Here is a 27,714-nt window from a genome sequence, read left to right on the forward strand (position 1 = left end):
GCAATCTGATGGGTTTTTCACCTTTTAAAAAGGGAGGAGAAAAATGATTTTAATGTCCTAGAACCAAAATAACTTAAAAAATTATGGCAAACCCATGCAACTATTAAATATTATGTTGTCAAATATTTAATATCACGGAAAAATGTTAATGATACAGTGTCAAGTGAAAAAGATGATTTCCAAATAGAAAGTAAAATAGAATTCCCCCGTGTGAAAATTTATACACATAGAAAATATGCAGAGAAGTAAAAAAAAAAAAGCAAATTATACATGCCAAGATGTTAATAGTGCCTATGTCTAGGTATTTATACTATGAATATTTTAATTTCATTCCCTTTGTCCATATTTGCTAAATTTTCTATAAGTTGTTAGATTTATAAGAAAAAAAGCCATTAACATTCTTGTATGTATCATTTTGAAATGCAAGGAACTCATAGCAGTGGTTTACCAGCCTTGGATGTGAATTAATTTGAACAATCTTAGTTTAAGAAAATATGTATGACTTAACTATAGAAAGGATATTATTTAGGAATAATTTACACAATTCTCAATATATGATTTGATGCCTTTTCTTCTGTTTATAATGGAAGGAACTGATAAAAACATATAAGATTATATCCTTTTTTCTTTTAGATAATACTGTTGCAATCACCTAAGAAAACTTTGGATGCTCCAGGTCCTTTGGCTCAAGTGCTTAATAATAAAGATAACAAGATTGAAATTCAGGAATGGAAGTTTAATTAAATTCTTGTGGACTTTATACTACAGCAAGTAATCACACACACACACACACACACACACACACACACACACACACACACACACACATATTATACTGCGTTCCCTGGCCTTGAGTGCTTACCATCTTCTTTAATAAAAAAATCTTCCTTTCAAACAAATAAAGAGGTGTAAAGGTAGCATATACAACCATCTGAGGGGACGGCATTGCTGAAGAACCTGTAAAACCAAGCATACATTGTGTCGTGGAAATTCTAGCCAAAATGGATCTGTCAGTAGGTCATGGTAGACTGTTCAAATTCCTTAATGAACTTATCTTTGCCAGTGAAAAATAGGTAGATAACTCTACATGCATTTAATAAAAGTTAAATCTCAAATGTGCTTCTATTTTACAGAATATCTCATTAGTTTCACCTTTATAACAGTACTACATAATTCCTTAAAAAATTATTTTACTTCTCTGTAAAAAAGTTATTACAGAAAATTACTCTAGCTATCAGTCAGTGTAACTTAGCACGGTCCACAAACAATTATGTTTAAAAAGAACAACTTTAAAATTGAGTCACTTCTTATTTTTTATAGATAGAATCTTTATTCTGAATTTAAAGAAGTCCAGGAGTTTCTATGACATTTCAAATAGAAAGAAAACATAAATAAATTAATCCTTCCATGAAGAAGGAAGCCTAAGAAGGTAACTTGGTTTGGAATGTTTAATGCTTGTAGAATTTGCCTCTGAACATCACTCCTTTATTCATGTGTTCCTTAACATCCCTGAAACTACTACATTTGATTCATGATACTTTTGTTCTTTAAGGATTTTGGACAAAATAAGAGAATGTATTTACCTCTACTGTTTTTGTTTTTAATTAAAACATTTTGTTTTATTCTTTTAGTAAATTCAAGCATTTGCATTTAACTGCATTAGATAATATGTTTATTGAAGAGTAATACATTTAGAGCCACAAAATATGAATTAGATATGAGCCCTGGGTCACTAAGGTATAAAATATGCCAAACTTATAAAAACATACCTTTACATTTAAAAAGTAAACTTTGAATATGTAGGGGAGCAAAACTTTGTCACCCTAAAATGTGTCTCTTCTGCATGAAGATTATTAGATGGATTATTCTTAAGAAACAGAAGACTCAGGACTTCTTTTTACCTCCCCTTTAACTGCCTAAAACAATTTAGATAAAAGACCTGGTCCAGGAAGAGCACCATCACCAGAGATCCCTATATAGAATATGGGTTGGTGTGGTAGGGGGACCTGTACATACATACAAGGGAATATTATTCAGCTACAAAAAGAATGAAAGAATGCCATTTGCAGCAACATAGATGGACCTAGAGATTATCATATTGAGTGAAGTTAAGTGAGACAGAGAAAGACAAATATCATATGATATTGCTTATTTGTGGAATCTAAAAAAAAACACAAATTCTATTTACAAACCACAAACAGACTCATGGACATAGAAAACAAATTATGGTTACCAAAGGGGAAAGGGCAGGGAGAGATAAATTAGGGGTTGGGGATTAACAGACACACATTACTATATATAAAATAGATAAACAAGGACCTACTATATAGCACAGAGAACTATATTCATTTCTTGTTATAACAAATAATGAAAAAAGAATCTGAAAAGAAAAAATATATATGTATACACGTGTATAACAAAAGCACTTTGCGGTATACCTGAAACTAGCATTGTTAACCTACTACACTCCAAGAAAATTTTTTAAAAAATAAAATAAAAATTAGAGCGACTAGTATTTGTATTTTCTCTTCCCAACTACCAGATATATTTCTCTAAGAATACAGAGCCATAATTATTAAAATGTTCTTACAAAAAAAATAGCAAGGCATTAAGAACAAAGACAAATGGAAAAAAAAGAAACTAGATAAAGCATAGTTCTGGAGGTAAATGGACATGTTCTCACGCAAAGGAGAATGAGCTGAGAATTAATTAATTAATCAATCAAGATAGATGACCCAATGTTAGGACTATAAAGTTTTAAAAGAAGATTTTATATATATATATATAAATTTGTATATATATATATATACACACACACACACCTTTATAAATATAAAGTATTTATTCCAGGAGGACATATACTAACATATAGTAATACGTAATTTTACATTTATATATTTTATCATATATAAAATGTTATATATACTATTCTAATATATAGTATGCTTTTTATTAGTATATATCCTCCTTGATGTAAACACTCCTCCTGTGACCACTGTACCATTAGAATTTGGATAACGTTGGCTTCTGTCTCATATGTTGGATCTTGCTCTATTGTGCATAATCATCTGAGGGCCTAAAAATTACTGAACAAGCTTGTTTAGATACATCTAAACAGGAAAAGACATCTCTATGCTCCAGTGTTTTCCAACAGTTTAGGAAACAGGTAAAAGAGTTATTCTAGGAGACGGAGAGCTTACAATCTAACAGAGACTGTAGAGAGTACTGTACATCTGATGAAGGTCTCGAACCATGAAGTGACCATTTGAATTTTTCCTTTTCTCTTTCCTTCTCTCCATCTCTACTCCTCTTCTTCCCAGGGTCTCTTGCATCGGCTTTCTCTAACACATTAAAAATATAATAAATCTTTTAACTATAAAACCTCAATCTATGTTGCTTATTTAGTCATTGCGTTGAAAAGAAAACCAAAACAATAGTTTTATTTAAGTTATTTAAGTATAAAATAGCCACAAATTTCCCCAAACACTACTCACTTCTAATTCAAAATAAAGCGAAAATTTTGAAAATTGAGATGCATTGTGAAAGACGAAGCACAGTAAATAATGCTGTAGCATTATTTTTTATTGACTATAATAATTTTATCTTAAATGTAGATAATCAGTTAAATATAATTTATTTATATAAAATTATGGTGTCAGGCTAATTTTCTCATTTTAAAAACGAAAAACAAAGAACAGTGAAGAATGTGCTTAAAGTTTAGTCCTAAATGTGGAGCCTCTCAGATATCCTTTATTTGGGGCATCCATCTCAAGAAATACACCTTTCTGCCCCCAGAATATTTTCTGGTGGAGTCTGGTCAGCAACCAATATCCACAAATCAACATCTTATTGCCAACGTGATGTGTGTAGTAAAACTCGGTACCCAGAATCATCCACCATTTGAATTTCCATTCATATGTGCATTTCTATAAAGCATGTTCTCTTTCAACTTTAAAAAATACCCCCCAATTTTTAAATTTTCTAATAAATACCTTCCAATTCTAAAACAGAAATTTCAAATTTCTGCCATTCATCTTTTCATTATTTGCTAAATTTGTAATCACCATTGATCAGGTTGCTTGTTTGTAAAAAATTTGCACAAACCAAAACTATAACGTTAACAACTTATATTGTTCCTTAGCCTCTAAAGTAAATCTGTCTCATATCTTAGCTTTTATAGTAGATTTTACATTGGTGTTAGATACAAAAGCAATGATAACTGTTAAGTGTAGGATTACACATTTCACTGGGAAGCTTGAGTATAAAAAATAGATCATCAGAATTCTGTGTTTTCTCTATAAATATTTGACTTAAAATTAATCATAGGTAACAATATATGACTTCATGTATGATTTTAAAATAGGATTTTTAAAGCCTTCAAATGACTGTTTAGAACTCATAACTTAAAATAATATAATGAAAATTGTAAATAGAAAAAACACTATTTCACGTAGAAATTTGGATAGTATGCAAAAATGTTAACCAAAATATGTTTTCACCAATACCCTGAATAAAGTTTTTGCTCCTCCATCATTTCATTTCAGCCATCTGGCCAACCCCTCTGAACAGAATTAGCAGCTGAGCACTACTGGCTCTAATCTTCCCCTTTTCTCCAAACTTCTGTCACATCTATTTTAAATAACCGCCAGAACCTTCAACTCTACCTCCACATCACTCTTAGCTCATAGATGGGCTGCCTATAAATAGAAAGAATAGAAGCCTTTTGTCAGAAACCCTCAGCTTCTCCCTAGCAAACCAATCTACCCACTGACATCTGCATCTATTCTCTCCCATGCCCCGTGTGTACCTGTTAGAATGAAGGAGACATTGCTCTCCTGAATTGGTCCAATCCCCTTCACCTGGGCTCTCTGGAAACCTATACCACGGCTGTCACTTCAGCTGCATTTTCCCAATCACCACTTTGAAATACTTGATTCTTCTTCATTAGATTAAAATTTATATATCCTTCAGGGGTCCCACATATTCCCTGTCAGCTTCCACGCTGAAGTCCTCCTGTTCTTCACAGACACAATTCTAACAGGGTTGTTTACACATTATTTCGCTTCCCACTTATTTCTTAACCTCTCCACTGTGTCTTCCACTCCCGTTATGTATCAGTGCCCAATGATCTCCATGTCACAAAATGCAACAGAGAAATTTGAATTCTATTTGACACAGACAATCTCTCTGATTCTTGAAACACTCTTTTCCTTTGAATTCAATAGCAACGCGCCCTGCTAGTCTTCTTCCAGTTTCTCTGGTCAGCCCTTAAACTTTTTTTCCAGCTCATTATTTTGTACCTAGTTCTCAGATGTTTAGCTTATTTAAAGCTCAGTCTCAAGCTTCCTAATCTGCTCACTCTATGTCATCTCCTTGGGAATGTCATTCATGGTTTAATTTAGCATGCACTTGTCAGTGATTCCCAAGTGCATAGCACCAGCCTGGAAATCTTGACTTGAAAAGTACACTTCGTTCCTTGAAGGCACCTCAAGTTCAATATGTTCTAAATCATTTTGTAATCTCTCCTCATAAAGCCATTCTTCTTTTAGCGTTACCCATCCCAGTCAAAGGTACTGCCATCTATCCAGTCTTGCAAGTCAGAATTCTACAAGTTATCTTTGCCACATCCTGTCATTTTTAAACTTTTTAAATATCTCTCATTTACTTTGTCTGTTGCTCCACCCCATTCCAAGCTATTATTGTTTCTAAAATGAGCTGATGCAATAGTCTCCAAATTGTTTTTTCTGTATCTACTCATGTCAATGGCCTTCCACCCCAACTGGCACCCCACATTATCTTTTTCTCAGAGAATCAGAATATCCTTTCGAAAATGTGAAATAGAGCATGACTCAATTGTAAACTCTCCATTAACTGTCAATTGCTCTTTGTTAAAGATCGATAATCTTAACATGACACAGAAGATTTGTACGATCACTCCCCTACCTACTTCTCCAGGCTCTTCTTAAGCACTTTATTCCTCACATCCTTTCTTCCAGCTAAATGCATCTTCTACCAGGTCTTCCAAATCCCTGACATTCCTCCTACTGCCTCATAACAATTATATCTGCTCTCTCCTCTGCCTAGAATGCTCTTCCCTCTACAGTCCCTCATCTTCCTCTAGATTTCGCTCTCATTTTTGCAAATACAGCTCAAAATTCCTTAGAGAATTCTTTTCTGATGCCCCAGACTCAGCCCCGCTTATGAACTACAGTTTTCTGTATTCCTTTCAAGACTCCTGTGTTACTACGTATTTATGATTTTTAGAGTTAATGTTAGTCTCTCTCACTAGACCATAGCTCTAGGAAGTGAGTTCCACACCTGATTTTGTTCATCGAGCTATCACTAATTCCTGGAACACTTACTGGGGTTCTGCTCAGCAAGTAGTGTATTTGAATGGATGGATGAATGGATGGACAAATGGATGGATGGATAGATAAAGAAGTTAATTTGTGATACATGAGAAAGGGCTTCTAGGTTCAAATTAATTTAGAATACACTGGGTAAAAGAAATTTAATCTGGCTTTTTTTTTGCTTTCTTTTATAAACTAACACATGTCAGGTCATTTTAAGAGGGGCGTATGATAGGCAGATATCACCACACACTTGATGTTTTGATGTATCTTTGAAGAACATTTACAGTAATTACTTCAGGGCAGTATATAGTTGGAAAAGCTGGTAAGTAAGATCTTGATAAGGACAAAAGATGAATATCTTATAAAACATAAATATTTCAAAGATCATTATAGACGCTATCAAGGTGTACAAAAAGTGGAGTACTTTCTAGTATATTTAACTCTAGCATATAGGCATTATTGTTCATATGCACAGATACATGAGATATTTTGGAAACCATAAATACATAATTATTCAATATATTTCTCACTTTAAGAAGAGAAATGCTCCTACACTTTGTAAAATAACGTAAAAGTTTTTTCCAGATTTTAACTTCCACCTTACAATAAACCACCTGCAAATCATAATCTAATCTATGTCCATTTCACAATTTCTGAAAAGAAAAACAGGACAACTTTTCTCCTTTGCTATTTTGGTTCATTCCACTATACTTATAACATATAAGAAAAATGCGTTTAAAGGAAATTGCAAACGTAATGTCTGTTTCTATATTAATACTACATTAATTTAGTATCATCAAAATATATAATTGCCTTTGATTTTTAAAGAAAGCAACATATAGAACAGTAATTAGTAAACACCACTGAAATATCCTGAAAAGAAAGGACCTTAATTACATGACTGTTTGCACAAAACTTAATAAATGATAATAAAGAATCATTAAATTCAGCAATGACTGTAAAGCATTTATAAACAATACCCATGTTGAATAACACTGTGATATAGAATGTCTTACCCTTTAAAACTCTGTCACTTTTCTCAGATAATTTTAGTGTTGTTGTTGAACCTTCAGGTTTGAATTCCTTGCCATCTTTGCCATCTTTCACTTCTTTCCCATCCTTCACATCTTTCCCTTGTTCTTTTAATTTGGCATCGATCTCTGTTATTTTGTTTTCAGAGCTGGACTCATCTGACAGCTTAAACTCAGGCAATATTTCTTTCAAGAGCTCCCAAACTTTGTCCATATATCCTGGGCTTAGGTTAAAAAACAACATTAATTTCCAAATTAAGTTTTTTACTCCACATCAAGAAATTACTAACAGAAAAAAATCAACTGTCTATTTCACAAGACAAATTTCAATAGTTATTTCATATTTTGGTTAAAAACACCATACGTACTCATGAATTCAACAAGCTTTGTTTGAGTGCCTACTCTGTGCTGGGCTTTGCTGATGCAAAGACATCAAACACAGAGTTCCAGTTGAAGGTGACTATGTAAGAGGATTCTGAACTCACCTCTTCCTATGGACACACCAAATCTACAGCTAAATACAGAACAATTTCCTCTGAAGATAATAATAATAAAAAAAACCTAGCTGAGAAATTCTTACATATTTGGCAAACAAGAAAAAAAAACCCCATATTTAAATGGGTAGAAGAGGCTGAGACACAGTTTTGCTATCAATCCCCTTCAGTGTGGGAACCCACAATTTGGGGGGACCTCATAACTGTGAGCTTTTCCCTGAGGAGTGAAGCATTTGAACCCCACATCTGGCACCCAACTTTTAAGACCTGAAGCTCAGAGACAGAATCCCAAAATAGCTAGTTTTGAAAGCCAGCAGGACTTGCATCCATGGGACCCACAAGGCTGCAGTGAGCTCAGAAACAATTCTTAAAGGACTCTTATGGATTCACCCAGCACAGAGGCATCCGACTGAAAAGCACCCAGACCTTCTGTGCAAGAGGCTAATTTGCTTATCAAAGTGTCAGCCTGAGGAGCAGGTTGCTAATTAAACATTTATCAGGGCTGACTGTAACCCTACCCAGAGATCTCAGGGCAGGGGTGCTATCTTGGCTCTCTCCTGCTACTGTGCCCTGGAGCACTGGCATCTCTCAGAGAGGAGCTTGTACACACATCAGGTGCCCCAGTTTTTTCATCTTGTGCCCTGATTCTTGTGGCTGCTGCCAGAGGACATCTCTTAAATACTTGGCATTGGTGGTCAGTGGGGCTTGCCTTCAAGGGTCATGTGAGACTATTACAAATGGAGAAATAGTTGTTAACCAGTTACACCCTTCCCTAGCAGGGCACAGGACAGAGACAGCAGACTGAAATGTAACCCCAGCCATTCTATAGGAAAGGCAGATTAGCTTATCTCCACAGCTGTGGCCTGAGGGGTAGACTTCTAATTAAACCCACATCTAGATGTCAACTACAATCTTCTCCAGAGTCTGGGGAGGTTGGTAGGTGCCATATTCATGCTCCTCCATTGGTGTCTCAGAGAGAGGAGCTTATGTACGGTCTGAAGCCCTGGCTTTTGTGTCTGCCACTGAGAGGACATATCCCTTGATAGCATGAGTCTGGTGAGCAGCTAGGCTTGAGTTCACAGACTGAAAGGAACAGTAGCAAAGAAAGATGCAGTTTTTAACTGGCTATCACCCCAGGACTCAGCACAGAAGGAGCAGACAGACACTCCCATCTCACAGTCTTCCAATGAAAAAGGCATATGTGTGTACTTTAAAAGTTACTGCCTGATAATCTTGGTTCTAATCAGACTGAATCTAGATACTGACTGAAAACCTTCCCTTTGACAGACTGACAGGTCTTGGCACATCCTTAAGTACTGTGAGCCACTGAAGTAAAGTAGGCAGTTTATGTACAATCACATAGGTTTGAGAGACTAAGAGATAGGGCAGATTGAATAGGTTTTAACTTCTACATGAGGACACTCCCTGAAGACTACAAGAGATAGATATTTTATCTAAAGCATAAAAAGAGAGTTAAGGAAAATGAAAAAACCAGAGGGATATGTTCCAAACAAAAGAACAAGATAAAACCTCAGAAAAAGATCTTAATGAAATAGAGATAAGTGATTTATCTGATAAAGAGTTCAAAACAATGGTTATAAAGAGGCTCACTGAGCTCAGGAAAAAAATGGATAAACAAAACTAGTATTTCAATAGATAGGAAGTATAAGAAAGTACCAAATAGAAGTCAAAGAGCTGAAGAACACAATAACTGAACTGAAAAATACATTAGAGGGTTTTAACATCAGACTAGATAAACTGGAAGACAGGATCAATGAACTTGAAGACAAGGTCATGGAACTCACCCAATCAGAGCAGTAAAAATTTTAAAAATAATTTTAAAAGGTGAAGATAGCTTAAGCAACTTATGGAACAACAAACAAACATTGATTGTAGGGGTCCTGGAAGAAGAAGAGCGAGAAAGGGACAGAAATCTTATCTGAAGAAATAATGCCTGAAAAATTCCTTAACCTGGGAAAGGAAACAGATATTCAGGATGCCCAGAGAATTCTGATTTAGATAAACTCAGATAGACGCACACCAAGTCACATTATAATTAGAGTGTCAAAAGTTAAGGAGGGAATCTTCAAAGCAGTAAGTGAAAAAAAAAATTGTCATGGACAAGGGAACCTCCATAAAACTATGAGATTATTCAGCAGAAAGTTTGCAGACTAGAGGGGAGTAGCATAATATACTAAACGGGCTGAAAGAAAAAACTGCCAACCAAGAATATTCTACTCCAAATTTGTCATTCAGAACTGAAAGAGAAATAGAGAGTTTTCCAGACAAGCAAAAGCTAAAGGAGTTTATCACCACTAGATCAGCTTTATGAGAAATGTTGAAGGGATTTCTTCAAATTGAAACCAAAGAGCACTAATTAGTAATAGAAAACATAAGTAAATATGAATCTCACTGATAAAGATTAATATATAGTAAAATTCAGAAAAATATAATGTAAAGATGGTGAGTTAATCACTTATAAAGCTAGTATGAAGGATGAAGGACAAAGTAAAAATAACTATAATTACAGTAATTTGTTAAGGGATATGCAAGATAAAAAGTTGTAAATTGTGATAACAAAAACATCCAATGTGAATGAAGGGAGTAACAATGCAGAGCTTTAGAATGTGTTCAAACTTAATTTGTTATCAACTTAAAATAGACTAATAAATAAAAGTTGTTTAATATAAGACTCATGGTAACCACAAAGCAGAAACTGATAGTAGATACACAAAAGATAAAAAGAAAGGAATCTAAACATCTCACTACAGAGCATCATGAAATTACAAAGGAAGACAACAAAAGAAAACAGGATCGAACAAAATAAAGAAAAACCAGAAAACTAACAGTGGCAATAAGTCAGTCCAATGAATAATTATCTTAAATGTAAATGGATTAAGTTCTCCAATCAAGAGACATAGTGGGATAAATGGATTAAAAAAAAAATCCACCTACATGCTGCCTACAAGAGACTCATGTCAGATGTAATTCAAACAGACTAAAAATAAAGGGATGGAAAAAGATACTTCATGCAAATGAAAACCAACAAATATGGGGTAGCTATACTTACATCAGACAAAAAAGTCTTTAAGAAGTCTCTACTAAGAGACAAAGAAGGCAATTATAAAATGATAAAGGAATCAATCCAACAAGAGCATATAACATCTGTAAGTATTAATGCACCCAACACGTGAGCACCTAAGTATATAAAGCAAATATTAACAGACACACCTGGAGAAATAGAAAGCAATACAATAGCAGTAGGAGACTTTAATATCCCACTTTCCTCAATGAATAGATCATCCAGACAGAAAATCAATAAGGAAACATTGGCCTTGAATGGCATATTAAACAGGATTGACTTGGACACAAACAGAACATTCCACCCAAAAGCAACAGAATACACATTTTTTCTCAAATGCAGGTGGAACATCCTCCAGGATAAACATATATCAAGTTACAAAACAAGTCTTAATGAATTCAAGAATGAAATTTTATCAAGTATCTTTTCTAACCACAATTGTATGTAACTAGAAATTAAATACAAAAGGAAAACTGGGAAATTCACAGCTATGTGGATATTAAACAACATGTTACTGATCAACCAATACCTTGAAACAAATAAAAATGGAAGTACAACATAACAAATATACAATAAATACAACAAAACAAATACACCAAAACAAAAGCAGTTCTAAGAGAGAAATAGTCCTGAGAGAGAAGTACATAGCAATAAGTACCTACATCAAGAAATAAGGAAGATTTCAAATAAACTACCTAACTTTACACCTTAAGGAACTAGAAAAAGAAGAACAAGTGAAGCCTAAAGTTAGTAGAAGGAAAGAAATGATGATCACAGTGGAAATAAATGAGAGACTACAAAGACAATAGAAAAGATCAAAGAAACTAAGAGCTGATTTTTTTGGAAAAGAAATGAAACTGACAAGCCTTAACTAGAGTCACTAACAAAGAAAAAAGGGAGAAGATTCCAGTGAATAAAATCAGAAATGAAACAGACACATTGCAATTAATACCACAGAAATGCAAAGGATCATGAGAGATTACTGTAAACAAGTGTACAACAACAAATTGTATAACCTAGAAGAAATGGATTAATTTCTAGAAACAGACAACTTACCAAGACAAAGAAAGAGAAAATCTGAGCAGACTGATTACTAGTAAGGACCAAATCAGGAATCAAAAACCCCCCAACAATGAAAAGTCCAGAGCCAGATAGCTTCACTGGTGAATTCTACCAATGTTTAAAAAAGAATTAATACCAATACTTCTCAAAATCATCCAAAAATTAGGAGAGGGGAACACTTTTAAACTCATTTTACAAGGCCAGTATTACCCTGATACTGAAACCAGACAAGGACACCACAACAAAAGAAAACTACAGACCAAAATTCCTAATGAACACAGATGCAAAAAATTCACGACAAAATATTAGCAAACAAAATTTAACGTATACTAAATATATTAATATATACATATTTTAATATATTAAAAGTATCATACACTATGATCAAGTGGGATTTATTCCAGGGGTTTAAGAATGATTCAATGCACAGAAATCAATCAATGTTGCTACATCACAGTAAAAGAATGAAAGATAAAATCATATGGTCATCTCAATAGATGCAAAAAAACGTTTGACAAATTCAACATGCATTAATGTTAAAAATGCCCAACAAAATGGGTTTAGAGTGAATGTGCCTCAATACAGTAAAGGATGTATATGACAAGTCCACAGCTAATATCATAGTCAATAGTGAAAAGCTGAAAGCTTTTTTCTAAGGTCAGGAACAGGACAAGAATGCTTACTATAGCCACTTTTATTCAACATAGTATTTGAGGTCTAGCCAGAGCAATTAGGCAAGAAAAGGAAACCAAATCAGAAAAGAAGATGTAAAATGATCACTATTTGCAGATGGCATGATATTATATTTTGAAAAACCCAAAAACTTCACCTGCAAACTGTTAGGATAAACAAATTCAGTACAGTTGCAGAATACAAAATCAATATACAGAAATCATTTGCATTCTATGCACTAATAATGAACTATCCTAAAGAGAAATTAAGAAAACAATCTCATATACAATTGCAGGAAAAATAAACAACCCTAAAATACCTAGGAATAAACTTAACCATAACTTCACCAAACTTTTCAGTGGTGAAAAACCTACACTGAAAACTGTAAGACATTTATGAGAGATATTGAAGAAGACACAATTAAAGGAAAGATATTCCTTGCTCATGGATTGGAAGAATTAATATCATTAAAATGTCCATATTACCCAAAGCAATCTAAAGATTCAATGCAGTCTCTATCAAAATTCTAATGATATTTTTCACAGAAATAGAACAAACAATCCTAAAATTTGAATAGAACCACAAAAGATCCTGAATAGCCAAAGCAATCTTGAGAAAGAACGACACATCTGGAGGCATCACATTTCCTGATTTCAAACTACAACACAAAGCCACAGTAATCAAAATAGCATAATATTGGCATAAAAACAGATACATAGATCAATGGAACAGAATAGAGAGCCCAGAAATGAACTCATGCATATATGGTAAATTAATTTATGACAAAGGAGCCAAGAATATAATGAGGAAAAATACAGTTTCTTTAATAAATGGTGCTGAGAAAACTGGACAGCCACATGCAAAAGATTAAAACTTAACCAATATGTTACACCATACATAAACACTAACTCAAAATGTATTAAAAAGTGACCCTTGAAACCATAAAACTCCTAGAAGAAAGCAATAGGTATTTAGCTACTTGAAATCAGTCTTGGTGATAATTTTTTAGACTCTACACCAAAAGTTGATATTTAAGCTTGGTGAGATCTAAATGTCATGACATATGCAGTAAATATCTGGTGCAAGATCATTCCAGGAATAAGGAAAGAACAGCTCATGTGAAGACCCTAAGGGACGATGAGTTTGGTGCATTTGAGGAACAGAATGAAAATGTGGGTGGCCAGCTAGTGGTTGCCAAGACAGAGTTTTTATTTTTGCAGTTACTCCCACAACAGCTCTGCAACATAGGTATTTACAATCCTGATTGACATTTAAGACGTTAAGATGTTATGCAGTCACACAACTAGCAAATGATAGAATCAGGGTTAAAACAGATCTTTCTGAATCCAAAACCCATTTTTTTTGTTTGTTTGTTTTTTTCCTTCATCTACTGTATAAAAAGTATTATGCTACAAAAAAGAAATATTCAAACACCATAGGATGAAGCTATATAACTTATTGGACAGTTAGGCTTAGATATAGGGGGCGAAGTGCTCTATTTACAAATGAACTACACCAAGATCAGAGAATTTGTGGTTTAAAGAGTCATCTCTTGATTTGAAATTGTGAGACTTCTAATATCCACTCTGTGTTTCTATTATTATATGGAGTTAGAAGGTTTTTTTTTTCCTAATGATGAAACAGTGCTAACTGTAGGGAAATGTAAGAGGCAAAGTCAATAACTGTGAATAGAGCAACGTCTCCCTTTTGTTCTCCTGTGGGAGAGTGGGAGGGAAAGGGCTGTCTGTTGGAAATGCCACAAAACACTTCACCTTAATTGATTTTCATATGGAAAAGTTCAGCAGTGTACATAAGTTTGAAACTTGAATACTCTAATTCTCCTCGACCTCTGTGAAACCACGGCCATGCCTGGCTAAGCCCCCCAGGGGCTGTTCTGCGCACTCTAATTCTTCTTAGTAATAGAAGCATCCCACTCATGAACATACCGTGGCTTTGATCATACTGGTCTCCTGACTTCCATGTCCCTTTCCTTCCTTCCCTTCAAATCAAACCCAGGCAACAATAAAGGCCCAGACCAAGTGGAAACTTTCTCCACGAAGCCGCACCTGACTTCTGCCTGCATCCCTGGCAGATGGTGAGTTCAAATGAAACATTTCTTGACAATCACTTATATACTGTTTCATGGTATTATTTTCATTTAAAATTATACATATATATGTACACATGAATTAACTTTGTAATTTTGTAGTACAATTGTAATTTTAAATTATATGAATAATGTGGCAGAATGTTTATAACAAAAAATCCTACAAATCATGACATAGATCAAAGATAGTGTATATCTTTTATGTTTGGTTCTATTTAGAAGAAAAATGATCAATTTGAACAGCTGAGTCAGTCTCACTTATTTTTCAGACTTTTCCCTGTTTCTGAAGGTTGACTGTTAACTTCTATATGTATTTCTAAATAATATTAGATAATCTAGTGATACTCATTAGAGGGAAAGAAACTTCCACCAGTTAAGTCTCTACCATATACTAGCTACTTTTTCTGAAACGCTCATCTACTCACTTAATCTCAGAAAAATCATATATGATAAGTCATTTTACCCCATTTTAAATATGAAAAAACTAGGGCCCAAAGAAGTTATATTACTAGCAAAATTCACATAGCTTCAAATTGGAGTATAAGAATGTAAGTCCAGCTACATGGATCTGATTCTAAAGCTCAAGCTTTTCCCCCTTATATCATTTTCATAGACATTTCATAAGCAACCACAAATTCATGCAAGTTGACCATCTACAATTCTTCAAAATGTTAATTCAATTTAATGATTAAACTGGTCTTCTGATTCTGAAAGTGTATGAACATTGTTTCCAATTTTCATGTATGATTTCACTGTATGATTCTAGCAAGAGACAATCCACAATTTTTAATTTACTGATTTTCTAGTCATGAATTACTTTGCTCCCCTGTTTCTTTACCACCCTTTGACAGACCTCTGATATTTTCAAATTTCTGGTATCTTCACTGCAGAAAGAATTAAGGCAAAGCTGTAAGCGTTCCATCAACACTGAAGATAAAAATTTAGAAAAGTCTGTACTTAGAAATCCCATTCTCTCTCAGCTTCTCTCCACTAACATTGTCCATATTATGTCAAGGAATTTTCTCTTTTCTTAGATATCAGAAAAGAATTTTCCACGAGACCTCTAAAGGGTGCCATCTGGACCCTTCCCCACAGGTAAAGAGCAAGATCAGCCCTCTTTTGAGAAAGTGGTCCTTCCAGGTAGTTGTCTACCTTCCCATTTTTTCCTTGTAAATATTTTTATTTGAACCAAGCAATGGCTAGCTTATTCTTCTGAAAAGATGATTTAGATGTTTAGAATCCAAGTTACGAGCACCTGTCTTCAAGCTCCTTTAACTTGGACCCTGGGAATGGTAGCTTTCTAATATCAAAGATCAGAGTTGATCCAAATTGATTACTGTGGATTTGATCTTGTAAAAATCAGCATCTGGATTGACGGTATGCTCAGATCTATTGATATAATTGTTCTCTATGCACCTTAACCTGATTAATTTCCAGTGTCTGTGGTAACATGATCAAATTATGTCTATAACCTTTATGTATAAAACAAAAGTATTTGTGAAATTTAAGTAAGCATTACTTTAAATGTTCTCTCTTTTTTGGACATAGATAAGCAATATCTGTATATCTAGAATCATATGAGAGAAAGACTGTGGGCTTTGGACCCCGCAAGACTTAGATTCCATTTTTATCTCCTCCTGGTACAATGTACACAGCTTTAGGGAATTCAACTACTCTGAGCTTCCATTTCCTCATTTCTAATAACATATACCTAGCTGATAGGGTCATATGGATGATTAAATAAGATAATCTTTTCAGGACTGTGGGCTTTAATTAGAAGTAATATATTAAAATACCTAATGCCTAATAGACATTTTATTATTATTTATTCCCTAGTACAAGTGGTTAGTTAGCTTTCATGTTTCTGTATTGAGTAGGTGAACAAGTATAAAGGGACAGCTGTAAATACATTACCATAATAAATAACATTGTTTTAATATTTGTAATTCAGATGCTTAAGGATTAAATTCATAGTGTATATAAGGAAAAAAATTTTATCCTGGACTTCTTAAAGAATTTTATATAATACTATAAAATGTTATTCTCCGAACATTTTATAAAATGTGACAATTTTTGAAATTTTCTTAAAGATTAAGAATATTTTAGTTAAAGAAACCTTACCGGGGAAGAAAGAAGAAAAAAATATATGAGTAACTTAAAGGGTGAAACGTACTGGAGAGAAATGACTTCCGGTAACCATCCTGTGAGTGCATGAATCACCATGAACTCTCCCAGTTCTCGCCTCTCTGCTACGTGGATGCTAAAAAAAAAATGTGCAATTGTACAGTTAATAACACTTGAAGACACAGAGAGATACATAAGAAATAGGAATGTCTAATACGCAATGATACAACAATAAATGTAGGGGTCCTACTGGTTATATTAGAGGACAAGAAAATACTTTTCCACCAGCCAGATGACTTGTTTTGCTAAGGCACTTAAATAGATCCCATGATAAAATTTCATATCTGTTAAAAAACATGCTTATAAGCTTCACTTTAAAATGTCATATATGTAAAACACTGTCACATACTTAAAACATATCTATACATATTATATATTATGAAATATAGAGAGATGATATATAATCTATTTTATATTTTCAATATAGTAATCATGTTCTTTTAAAAATAGGACAGTGTCTTTCATCTTTCTGATTTCAGGAATGATTCTAAGACGTCCGTAAGGCTGCGTATTATGTCAGTCTCACACGTGGCAGGACTAGATGGGCATCAGATATCTTTAATTAGATCCTTAGATAATTTCAGAGAAACCAGAATCATCCCTTCTATCCTGTACAAAAGAGTGAACCTGCCACCCTCACGTAAAATCAAATGAGGTTGTGGTTGACCAAGTATCACGCTTCTAATTTTAACCCTTTCATTTTTTAAGTTTTTTTCTGAAGTGATTAGCCTATTTATATCAACACACATACATTAAAATTGTTTTCTGCTCAGGAATCAGAGCTTCACCTTATGCCAAGGGTGGTGATTGATGGTATTGACTAACATACATGTCTTTTTCTTCAGAAAGAAATTTTACCATCTTAGTCACATGCTCCATCATTTAGAAATTTACATTGGTTTGTTGTTTACAGATTATAAACTTTGATGTGTCTACATATCTCAAAGATAAATATTCTGTAGGATATTCACAGTCTAAACTCTTTGAATAATCATTTTTAGGAAGTGACTGTACAAACCTAAAAAAATAATACCTTTTCCTTTGCATATCTCACAGTGATATTTAAATAACCACTCAATATTAATTTTTAAGGTAAGAAGCAAAAACTCACATGAAAATAGATTTTATATACTATAAAATCTGAGAAAAAAATGTTTGGACAAATATAAATTGGACCACGTTGCGCAGATTTCCACTGGAAAGCCTAAGAAATGTCTCACATTAATTCTGGTCCTTTATTTCCAAGTTGAATTTGTTTACTTTTCAAAAATAGCAGTAATTCTATGACTCAAGTTGTTATAAAATTCTACTGAACTATGGCTTTAAGAAAGATAAAACGCCACCCCAATTATCCAGGTCACACATTTACTGCTTCACTGGCCTTGCAGCTCTAATTTGCTGAACTTCGAGTTAGGTCTGAGAATTAGGAACATTATTTTCTTTCAAAATAAACAAACGTAGTCAACACCGTTTTAAATACTTAGTAGTATTCAGCTACCTAAAATGACATGGGCTGAGTTTTTAAAAAATGATTGAAATTAAGGGTTGCAAGCTGGGTAAAACAAATTCTCAATAGAAAATTCAGGGTTAGTAAGAGAAAAGAAAGATGAAGAGGATGGCAGTAGGAGTGGCTGTTTCTGTTGTGTAGCTTTGGGAGAGAAAGAGGAAGCTGAGCCAAAAGAAAATCCACAGAGAAGCAGACCAGGCTTCTGACTGACATTGCTGTGTGTAACAACAGAAGGGGAGGGGCCGAGCTTTGAGCAAATGTCTGGGGTGACCTGTTAAAGCCAGTGGGTGTGTTTTATTGAAAAGGAGAGGCTGTGATACACTGCAGGAGGGAGAAGGGTATCAAATTCAAGCTGGTGCATTGTGTGGGAGAGCTCTCCCACTGAGCACCGACACAAAGTTGCCTTGCACTTACTTGCAACTCAGGCATCAAAGCTTTTTTTGCAAGGCTAAGGCTGGGATGGGGTGACCACAGGTCTCTGCAAGTGGCAGCTGAGAGAATAAACCTAGTAGATGTGTCTCATATATGTCTCCTGCACAAGTCAGTGCGGGAATACAAGACATGAACAGATTTCATAGGAATATTGAAGGAAACATGAGTAGTTTTCAACATGAATATATTAAAAAGGACTAATGTTACCAAAAGTGTGAGGAGTATGTTGACAGCCTTGAGAAGAGTGCAGGTTTTCAACACGAGTAGGTAATTGCTGCATGTACAGAGCCTGAAATGTTCACTGGATTCCAGTATACATTATTCTGTGTTTAGATGAACCATTTCCCCGTACAAAACAACTTCTTTCTCCCATTAAACTATTTTCCATGATTGACTTTTAAATTATCATAAGGAAACACTGGATAGAGAATAAATTTTGAGTATTCTTGAGGGAACTTTTATTATCGCTGGCTAACGCAATACTTCAAATCAGTGGCTTTGGCATGTTTATTTTTATATTAGGAAGTTTACACTGTTTGGAAAGAAGGCTTTATAAACCTGATTTTTTAAAAAATTAAGGGTGTGCAATATAGATGTATAGTTATTGTTGCTGTTGGGTTTTTTTTGTTTGTTTTGTTTTTATAAAAGTAAGTGATAATTCTTCATTCTACCTACTCAACATTTGCCAGCTTAATGATAGCTTTAGATAAAAGCATTGGCCAAAGTTCAAATTCATAGGTTGTCGCAGGAAGCAGGAGATTGTTTTCTTCATCAAAAGGCAGAAAGTCATCAATAGTTATCTTCCTCCAGCAACCCTAAAAATGAGAAGAAAGGAACATATCATCAATGATTTATATTATTTTTTCATATACATTACTGTACACTGTTGACATTATTTATTGCTTTATAATTTTATTAGCTTCTTACATCCAATGACTGACATACTGGTATTCAACACTGCTCTGGCTGAGAATTTTAGCTTATTATTTTATTTAATGTAATTACAGAACTTTGTATCAATAGTGTCATTATTTATGAGGTTCTTTAGCATATTCTTGAGCACCCCATCCTACATATTGCAGTAAATTAAAGTGTTTCAAATAACAAAACCAAAACATCATACAAGTATGGATAAGTTTGGGCATAATTAAAGAACTTAATACAATCATAATGCAAATTCTACAAATATAACTTTAGTAATCATAATTTATCCTCATAGGCTCAGTGATCTTGTACTTCCAATGACCATATTACTCCTACTCCTAATTAAAGATCTATTTTTAACATAAAGTTAATAATTTATTTAATAAACTCATTATACATTTACCTGTATATGTATTACTTCATAATTAAAAGCTTGAGACAAATGATAAAATTACTGATTATTAACTCACATTTTTTTAAACTTTGGTTTTAGATGTGAAATTTTATTATGAGTTCATTCTTTTGCCCAAGAAATAGTTTCAGCAGTGATGTAAGCATTGTGAACCCACATAACACATGGCCTATACTGATACTATTGAGTTGCTTATAGTCTAGTGAGGGAAGGTATATAAGCAAACAACATAAAATGTAATATGTTTAAAATGCTCTAGGACCAAAAGGAAAGTGTGACTAATTTTGCTTGGGGGATGTCTTCACAAGAAGGTGACATCTAAACTCAAGATTTGAGGGGCAGGATACTTTTCCCAGGTAGATGAGAACAACAGAGTAAAAAATGTTTTCTTTTTTAACACTTGTAACTGAACTCATACTACCTTATTTAGTGGTTACATGACTTTTTTTTCTTTCCTAATAGATGATGTAGGGCAAGACAGGGTTAAAAAGCACAAGTATTTAGCTCTTCCTTCTAGTTTTAAGTGAAATGATCTAAAAGAAAGCATAGTGAAATAAACCAGATACAAAAGACAAATATTGTATAATTCCACTCACATAATATACCTGGAAAAATCTGATTTACAGAGATATAAAGTATAACAGAGATTACCAGGGTCTGGAAGAGAGAGGAATGAGAAGATATTGTTTAATGGATGCAGAATTTCCATCGGGAATGATAAAAAAGTTGTGGAGATAAATAGTTGCGATGATTGCACAGCCTTGTAAAACTACGAATCTCTGAATTGTACATTTATAATGGTTAAAACAGTAAATGTTATGTTAAAAATATATGTTTTACTACAATGAAAAAAAAAACAGTAATAGGAGCTCCCTTCTTATACTTAGATTTCAAAAAAAGTTTTTGAAGAGGCTACTAGATTCCTAAGAAGGAAAAGTCTTATGTAGCCATAAGAACTCGTTAGACCAATTCAACAAATATCGTCTGTTTCCAGCGCTGATCAGTGGGAACACACTTCAATTAAGAATGCTTTGATTGTTAAACACCATTGAACTGTACACTTTAAATGGGTGAACTGTGTGGTATGTGACATGTATTTCAATAAAGCTGTTACAAAAAATACACAGGGATAAACGTTTGGTATTATATATCTAAAACATAACGACTAAAGTTATGACAATTTTCTTAGAATTTTTTGATTTAATACATTGGTTGGTTTCTCCCTTAAAGTTTATGAATGAATGAAATATTATATATATATATATATAAATATAACTATTTTTGATACCTCATCATAGAACATTGAATTATTTTTGCATTTGGTATTTTCTTGTGACTGCATGTAAATGATGTATATTTGACATTTTTATGGACTTTACTGTGTTCCACATAATTCTAAAAGATCATCAAAATGTTTAATTACAGCATGCTTATGAAGAAAGATTTTTTTGCTAATATAAACATAAATTAGTAAGATATTTTAGAATATAGTCATGTTCAAATTTTAATATTTTTCATATTTGAATTCTAGGTTATAATAACTAAATGGCTACATATATTTATAACCTCTTCTTCCTATGACTATGCTGCAAGGAAAATAAAAAACTGTTTTATAATTAATAGCTTAAGTCACAATTACAAAAGATCAGGAAAAGAGTAACCAGTGGACAGAGATTTCATCAAAAACCTGAATGGTCAGAGTTACATAGATGAGCTGGAATCCGGACTTCACTTCTACTGCCACTGCAGTAACAGGTGGGGTGCCCTTCCCACCTAGGGCCTGCGGGTAGAACTCTGACTGCTACACCTGCTCTGAAGTAAACGAGGCAGTTTCCCTCCCCAGTGGAGCCACAGGAAGAACTGACTTCCGTCGTCCTCCTGAGTGAACAAGAGGCCCCCTGGCCTGGTGAGAGCCTATTGGAAGGACTCTCATTTCCACACTAACCGTGCAACAGTGAAGCACACTGCCCCTCCTCAGGTGGGGGATTGGTCCCAGAACTGGCCACTTATACCAAAATCTGGGGAGACTCAAGTCCCATAGTTGACCCTCCTTATATGAGGATTCAACCGAGGGCAGATCACAAACATAGTTCTGTATTTATTTAAAAAAAAAAAAGTACTTATAAGTGGACCTGGACAGTTCAAGCCTGTCATTCAAGGGTCAACTGTGGAGTACAAGGTAGATCAGTAAATATTAGCATAAGAAATATCCATGGTTAGGGAAAAAACACAGAATGATGAGTATTGTATGATCTTACTGTTGGTATAGATTACGTATAATAGGTTTACATATGTTTATAAGAAAAATGTTTAGGATTAGAGACATCATTTACTATGATTGTCTGGGTAGTAGCATCATAGGGAAATTTTACTTACTAATTTAAATATTTTAACAGTGTTTGGGTTTGATTTACTAAAAGCATACATAATTTACTGAAAGTATATATAATGTTAATAAAGAACTGAGAATAAAAATATTTCCATTTTGGAAAAAACGTAATGGAATGTTGGAAAAATAATTTGTCATGGCATATACCTTGAAAACACTGTTTAAAGAGAAAAAGACATCACTGGGTGGGAGACAGCTTGTTTCAAGAGAGCTGACTGCAGGCTCTGCACAGAGACTCAAGGCAGCTGGGCTGGGGTCTGGGAAACAGGTTGGGTGGTGTTGATGCTGGTGTGCCTGCACCCCACAGTTTAATAAACTCTGGATTTGACAATAATATTGTGTTTCAAAAGTAAATCAGAAATAAAAGCTAATACGTTTTTTATTTGGACGGATAGATGGCAACTAGAGAAAACTATTGATCCCAATGTGTGGGTTTTCCCTGTCCATTCAGAGACAAATGAAAGCACTGGGACACATAGAGAAAGGCTGCCAAGAGCAGTACATATTTCAAGAGGAGAGCAGTAATATACTTGCTTCTTTCGAGGAGCCAAAAGTACCCGATGGGGCTACACGTGGCCCAGTAGCAGTGTTATCGCTGCCAAGGGAACGAAGAGAGAAAAAATCTTTGTTTTATAACGCTGCTCTTCATGCTACCCAATACATTTTTAACTGGCTGATGACAAAGAACCTTGGTGCTATTTACTTAGAATCCAAACTGGAAAAAAAATGGGAATACTTTATGGGGAAAATGATGTGCTTATGTAAAAATCTGAACTTTAAACATCATGCCGAGAGGCTCTGATTGACTGATTTACTTTGAAGAAATGACTAACGTAATTGCCTCCAGAGACAACAGGAAAGGGGGAGAAGAATACATGTAATAAGGCAGAGAAGGAAAGTCAATGTTCAATAAGAAACAAATAAAAAAGCATCAAAAAAAAAAAATGGAAGGAAAAACAGTGAGGAGGAGACTTAAGGTGCAGAAGATGGAGCAGGGGAAGGAAAATAAATGCAGATGTGTTTCCAGTACATTACCCTGAATCAAGCAATAGAAGGGAACAAAGATTGTTTTATGGACATATTTCTTAAATATTTATAGTGAAAAGCAAAGGATTAATATGTAAATACTGAACTGGAATTGGAAGAGGAAAAAAATTAAAAATTAAATTATGTATTCTTGGAAAGCGCCAAGAAAAGAAAAAAATAGCAATATACTTTATCTTGTCAGAAATAACTTACTCTAATGCCTAATATGCAAGCAGGTGTTGACTCAGCCCTTCCGCCTGGGAATTAGGGAGATCGAAGAATAGATGTCTGCCCCCAGCCCAGAGAGAAAAGATTTCTACCAGCTAGAAAACCAGGCAGTCATCTATCACATGAACACAGTTTTTGAAACAGCAAAATTCTTGTTTGCTTCCCTTTAAAAATCACATCTATTTATCTACTTATTAGCATTGCTATCAGCATTTTTCTATAGCCTTTGGAGGACTACAGTTCCAATTTTAAAGAATAAAGTGAAGTAGAGGAGGACTAGCAGGAGAGTGTTGTAATTTGCATTGTGTATTAACTTAATGAAAATAACTGTAGATTGGAACAACATAGGAACATAAGAAATATATATTTGAACAAAAGCCCTGGAAAAAGAAAACAGCTAGGAGGTAATATTTTTCCATCTACTAATAAATACACTAAGTGGATGGGACGCTGGCTGCTTCATACTCAGTGTATGGAGAAAAATGAAGCAGAGGGAGGAGAGAGAGTCAGGGTTTCAGACAGGGAGGAGAGTAAAGGCTTCAGAATGAGTGTCTGAAACACTAAAACCAGGAGATAATTAAGCATTGCTTATTGCGTCTAAACAAAAAGTGTATTATCCATTTATTCCATATGTAGCCAAATTATTATTCATATAACAATCGTATATAAAGAAAAACAGACCTCAATAAACCAAGTTAACCCAAATATACCACATATATATTCTAAGTGAATAAAATTTTGGAATGCATACTCCATCTGAATGAAAGATGAATCAAAATAAAATACTCAAGAGAGGGGAAGCTGTGTTAAATTGAACAAAAACCACAATGATATGGACTAAACCTTTTTATATATGTAATAAAGGATAAATAATTACAAATATGAGTTCAAAGAAAATACTAATAAAAATATTTACTCAAAAAACATGTCAAGAAAATATGGAAACAAGAATATCAGGTGGATTTTATTCTTAAATAAATCAAAACAAACTATAAATTCATAATAATTAAAGCTGAATGGTATCTGAATAGGACAAGAAAAACAGTGGAAGAAAATACAGTCCAAAACCAAACACAAGTTCAAACTGGAAATGAGTGTAAGATAAATGTGGTTTTTAAAATCAATGGGTAAAAGTAGAACATTCAATATATAATAGTGGGGTAACTAGCTAAGCCTTTGGAATAAAAAATTAACCAGTTCTTCATTTCTCACAGTAGATAAAACAAATTAAAGGTCCAAACATTAAAATAAAATTAAGGGGAAATGTCTTTTAAATTCTTGATAGTGATAGCTTACTTTAAACGACAAAAAGTCCTAGACCTCTGTAAAGAAAAACAACGACACACTGACTACATAACATTACAAGTTCCAGTTGGGTGGAAGACAGAAAGCTAAAAACCAATTTAAAAAGTGCTTCCTTTCTATTCACATATATTACTACATACAACAGATAAAAGAATACTTACAATTCCATAACAGAACTCTGAGTAAACTGTTTTGTAAGTAGGCAAGATATAGGCAATTAAAGACATATAAGGGATGTACAGATTTGAAGGGACGCCAGAGGAACTCAGCAAGTCTGGGCAAAGGAATCACCATAGCGGATCGGACTGTGGGAGAATCAGGCTGAGTGTTGCCTATGATAACTGTGTGTCCCCTGCGTCCCCTCCATTTACACATCTTTGCTCAAGAACCATTTGTTGGGCAAGACAGCATCTAGTAAACTGATCAGGTACTTTTCTCCCTGACTCTACCAAAGGGCCAGGAGGAGGAACTATCCATCCCTTTGGCTTCCATAATAGGAGGCAGCAGCAGGGAAAGAGAGAAGGAAGGAAAGAATACACGAAAAGAGGGAAGGAAGCTGATGGTGCTGAGAATCTACTATTTGTCAGGACCTTTGCTAGGCTCCTTTACATAATTATCGCATTTTATCATCCCCTGTATTTGTTCCATGACATATTACATGCCTATCATCTTGAGGGATGTGGTCTTCTTGCGTTTGCATGGAAGGGACCCTGAAGGGCCCATGCAACCCTCCAAGCGGATCTAGTAACGCTGGGGGCCAGCAGAGCTATCTGTCACATCTCAGTGAGCATGAATTTGACCATGAACTTCAGCGATGAGTGCCAGTAAGTTGCTTGCAAAATATTTCGTATGGAACCAGCTGTATCTCAGTGCTCAGCAGTCTGTCAGCATCCCCCCACACACCATTCCTCAGGTGAGACTAATGAGGAAGCAGAAGAAGCCACGGGACATGAGGTTCAGTCTTCCTGACTCCTAGACCTCTTCACTCAAGGTCTACACTGTCTAAAGAGACAGGTTAAAAAAGACTGGATCAGAGTGCGATATCCAAGTTGGACTAATACATTTAAAAAATTTTTTGTGAATTCAATTTGGTTTAAGCTGCTGAGGAATCATTATAGTTAAAGAGATATAAATCACATTTTCTTTGCAAAATGGAATATAGTGTTAATAAACATTGACCCCTATCAAGGAGGAAATTAGAAAAGAAGGAAGGATGTCAGGAAACAGAGAGAGAAATTAACAAGGTTGGTTTAATGTTCCACTGATGCTGTTTTGAAATTCTTAGTAATTTTGAATTCCGTCCCACCTCAAGTTCTGGCAAATGTGCAGAAGTGGGGCCCAATACCCGGGCATCTGGCCCCCTCACCCTTCCCGTGTTTGCTCTCTTCCTGTAATCCTACATTATCCTCTGTGTATCCACTTTCTTAATACCTTATCCTCTCTCTCCTTTCTCTGCACACATTTCATACTGTCAAGTCTACTCTGCCAAACCTGCCTCCCGATTGGTAAACAAAGAAGGAATTTAGGAAGTTATTTTCTCTAACAGCATTTTGACTTTCAAGGTCTTGCTGTGAATATCAAAAAAAAAAAAAAACCCTCCAAATTCCTAGTTCGGATATCAGCGACTAAGATGACCTTCCGTACCACCTCACCACGATTCTATTAATTCCTAAGTATTGACCTTAGAACATTCCCCATCCCAGAAAGAGAGATGGCTCCAGCTCATTAAGGAAAAAGTCATGTTCTTAGACATATAAAGCACTTTGATTAACCTTCCCCACTCCTTAACATGTTCAAGAACATTCTCTCTCAGTGACCAGGACCAGCCTCATGGGTACATGGTGACCTGCACTGTCACGTGGAACCCCATGCTCAGAAGGACCCCATTCTTTGTTTAAAGTGTTGATATCACTGTCTTGAAATTCTTAACAATTTTTGAACAGGAGGCTCTGCAAATCGTGTAGCTGGGTGTTCATTTCACCATTAAAAACCCAAAGGTGCTTAATATAATCCAGCATTGCTAAATGTGGCGTGAGTCGACTTTGCCATATTAATTAAGGGGTTTGTAATTCTCTATTTGTGCTTCCTACTATACCAATTGCTTCCTTTCAGGCAGAGGTAAAAACTTTCTGTGTCAGAGTGAGAACTGGTGATATGAAAATAAACCTCAAGTTGAGGAGAGAAAAACATGGATGGATCAGGGCCACTGGGAGCAGCAAATACCAAGAGAGGACCGGACAAGTCTCAGGCACGGGCACTCTCTCCGGCTCACGACCCTGATACCACATCAGAGAGGGGAGAGCCCTGTGCACCCACCTGCCTGCCCAGACTGCACCCCTGGGAGGGCAAAGGCAGCAGAGAGTCACCTCTCCATGGTCCCGACAGCACCAGTTTAAAAAGCACATGGGACTGGTGTCACTGTGTTCTTTTTAAACTCAAATTACAAATACAGGACATTGCCCCCTCCCAGTAGGCACACAGTTGGTATCCTTCCTAAACTGCCTCA

General features: G+C 34.7%; 1 protein-coding gene across 4 annotated transcripts in view; it reads right to left on the reverse strand.

The window, feature by feature from the left end:
- The window catches only part of ADGB (androglobin), a 148,147-nt gene that overhangs the window by 90,496 nt on the left and 29,937 nt on the right, over window positions 1-27,714 (reverse strand). For all 4 annotated transcript variants that reach the window (XM_074368212.1, XM_074368213.1, XM_074368211.1 and 1 more), the window contains exons 6-10: window positions 19,600-19,739; window positions 16,975-17,061; window positions 7,370-7,608; window positions 3,201-3,341; window positions 863-957 (exon numbers count right to left, since the gene is read on the reverse strand). In XM_074368212.1, coding sequence (XP_074224313.1) covers window positions 863-957; window positions 3,201-3,341; window positions 7,370-7,608; window positions 16,975-17,061; window positions 19,600-19,739 — 702 coding nt within the window. The remainder of the gene's footprint in view (window positions 1-862; window positions 958-3,200; window positions 3,342-7,369; window positions 7,609-16,974; window positions 17,062-19,599; window positions 19,740-27,714) is intronic.

The sequence above is a fragment of the Camelus bactrianus genome, chromosome 8, assembly GCF_048773025.1.
Source record: "Camelus bactrianus isolate YW-2024 breed Bactrian camel chromosome 8, ASM4877302v1, whole genome shotgun sequence".
Lineage (NCBI taxonomy): Eukaryota > Metazoa > Chordata > Mammalia > Artiodactyla > Camelidae > Camelus > Camelus bactrianus.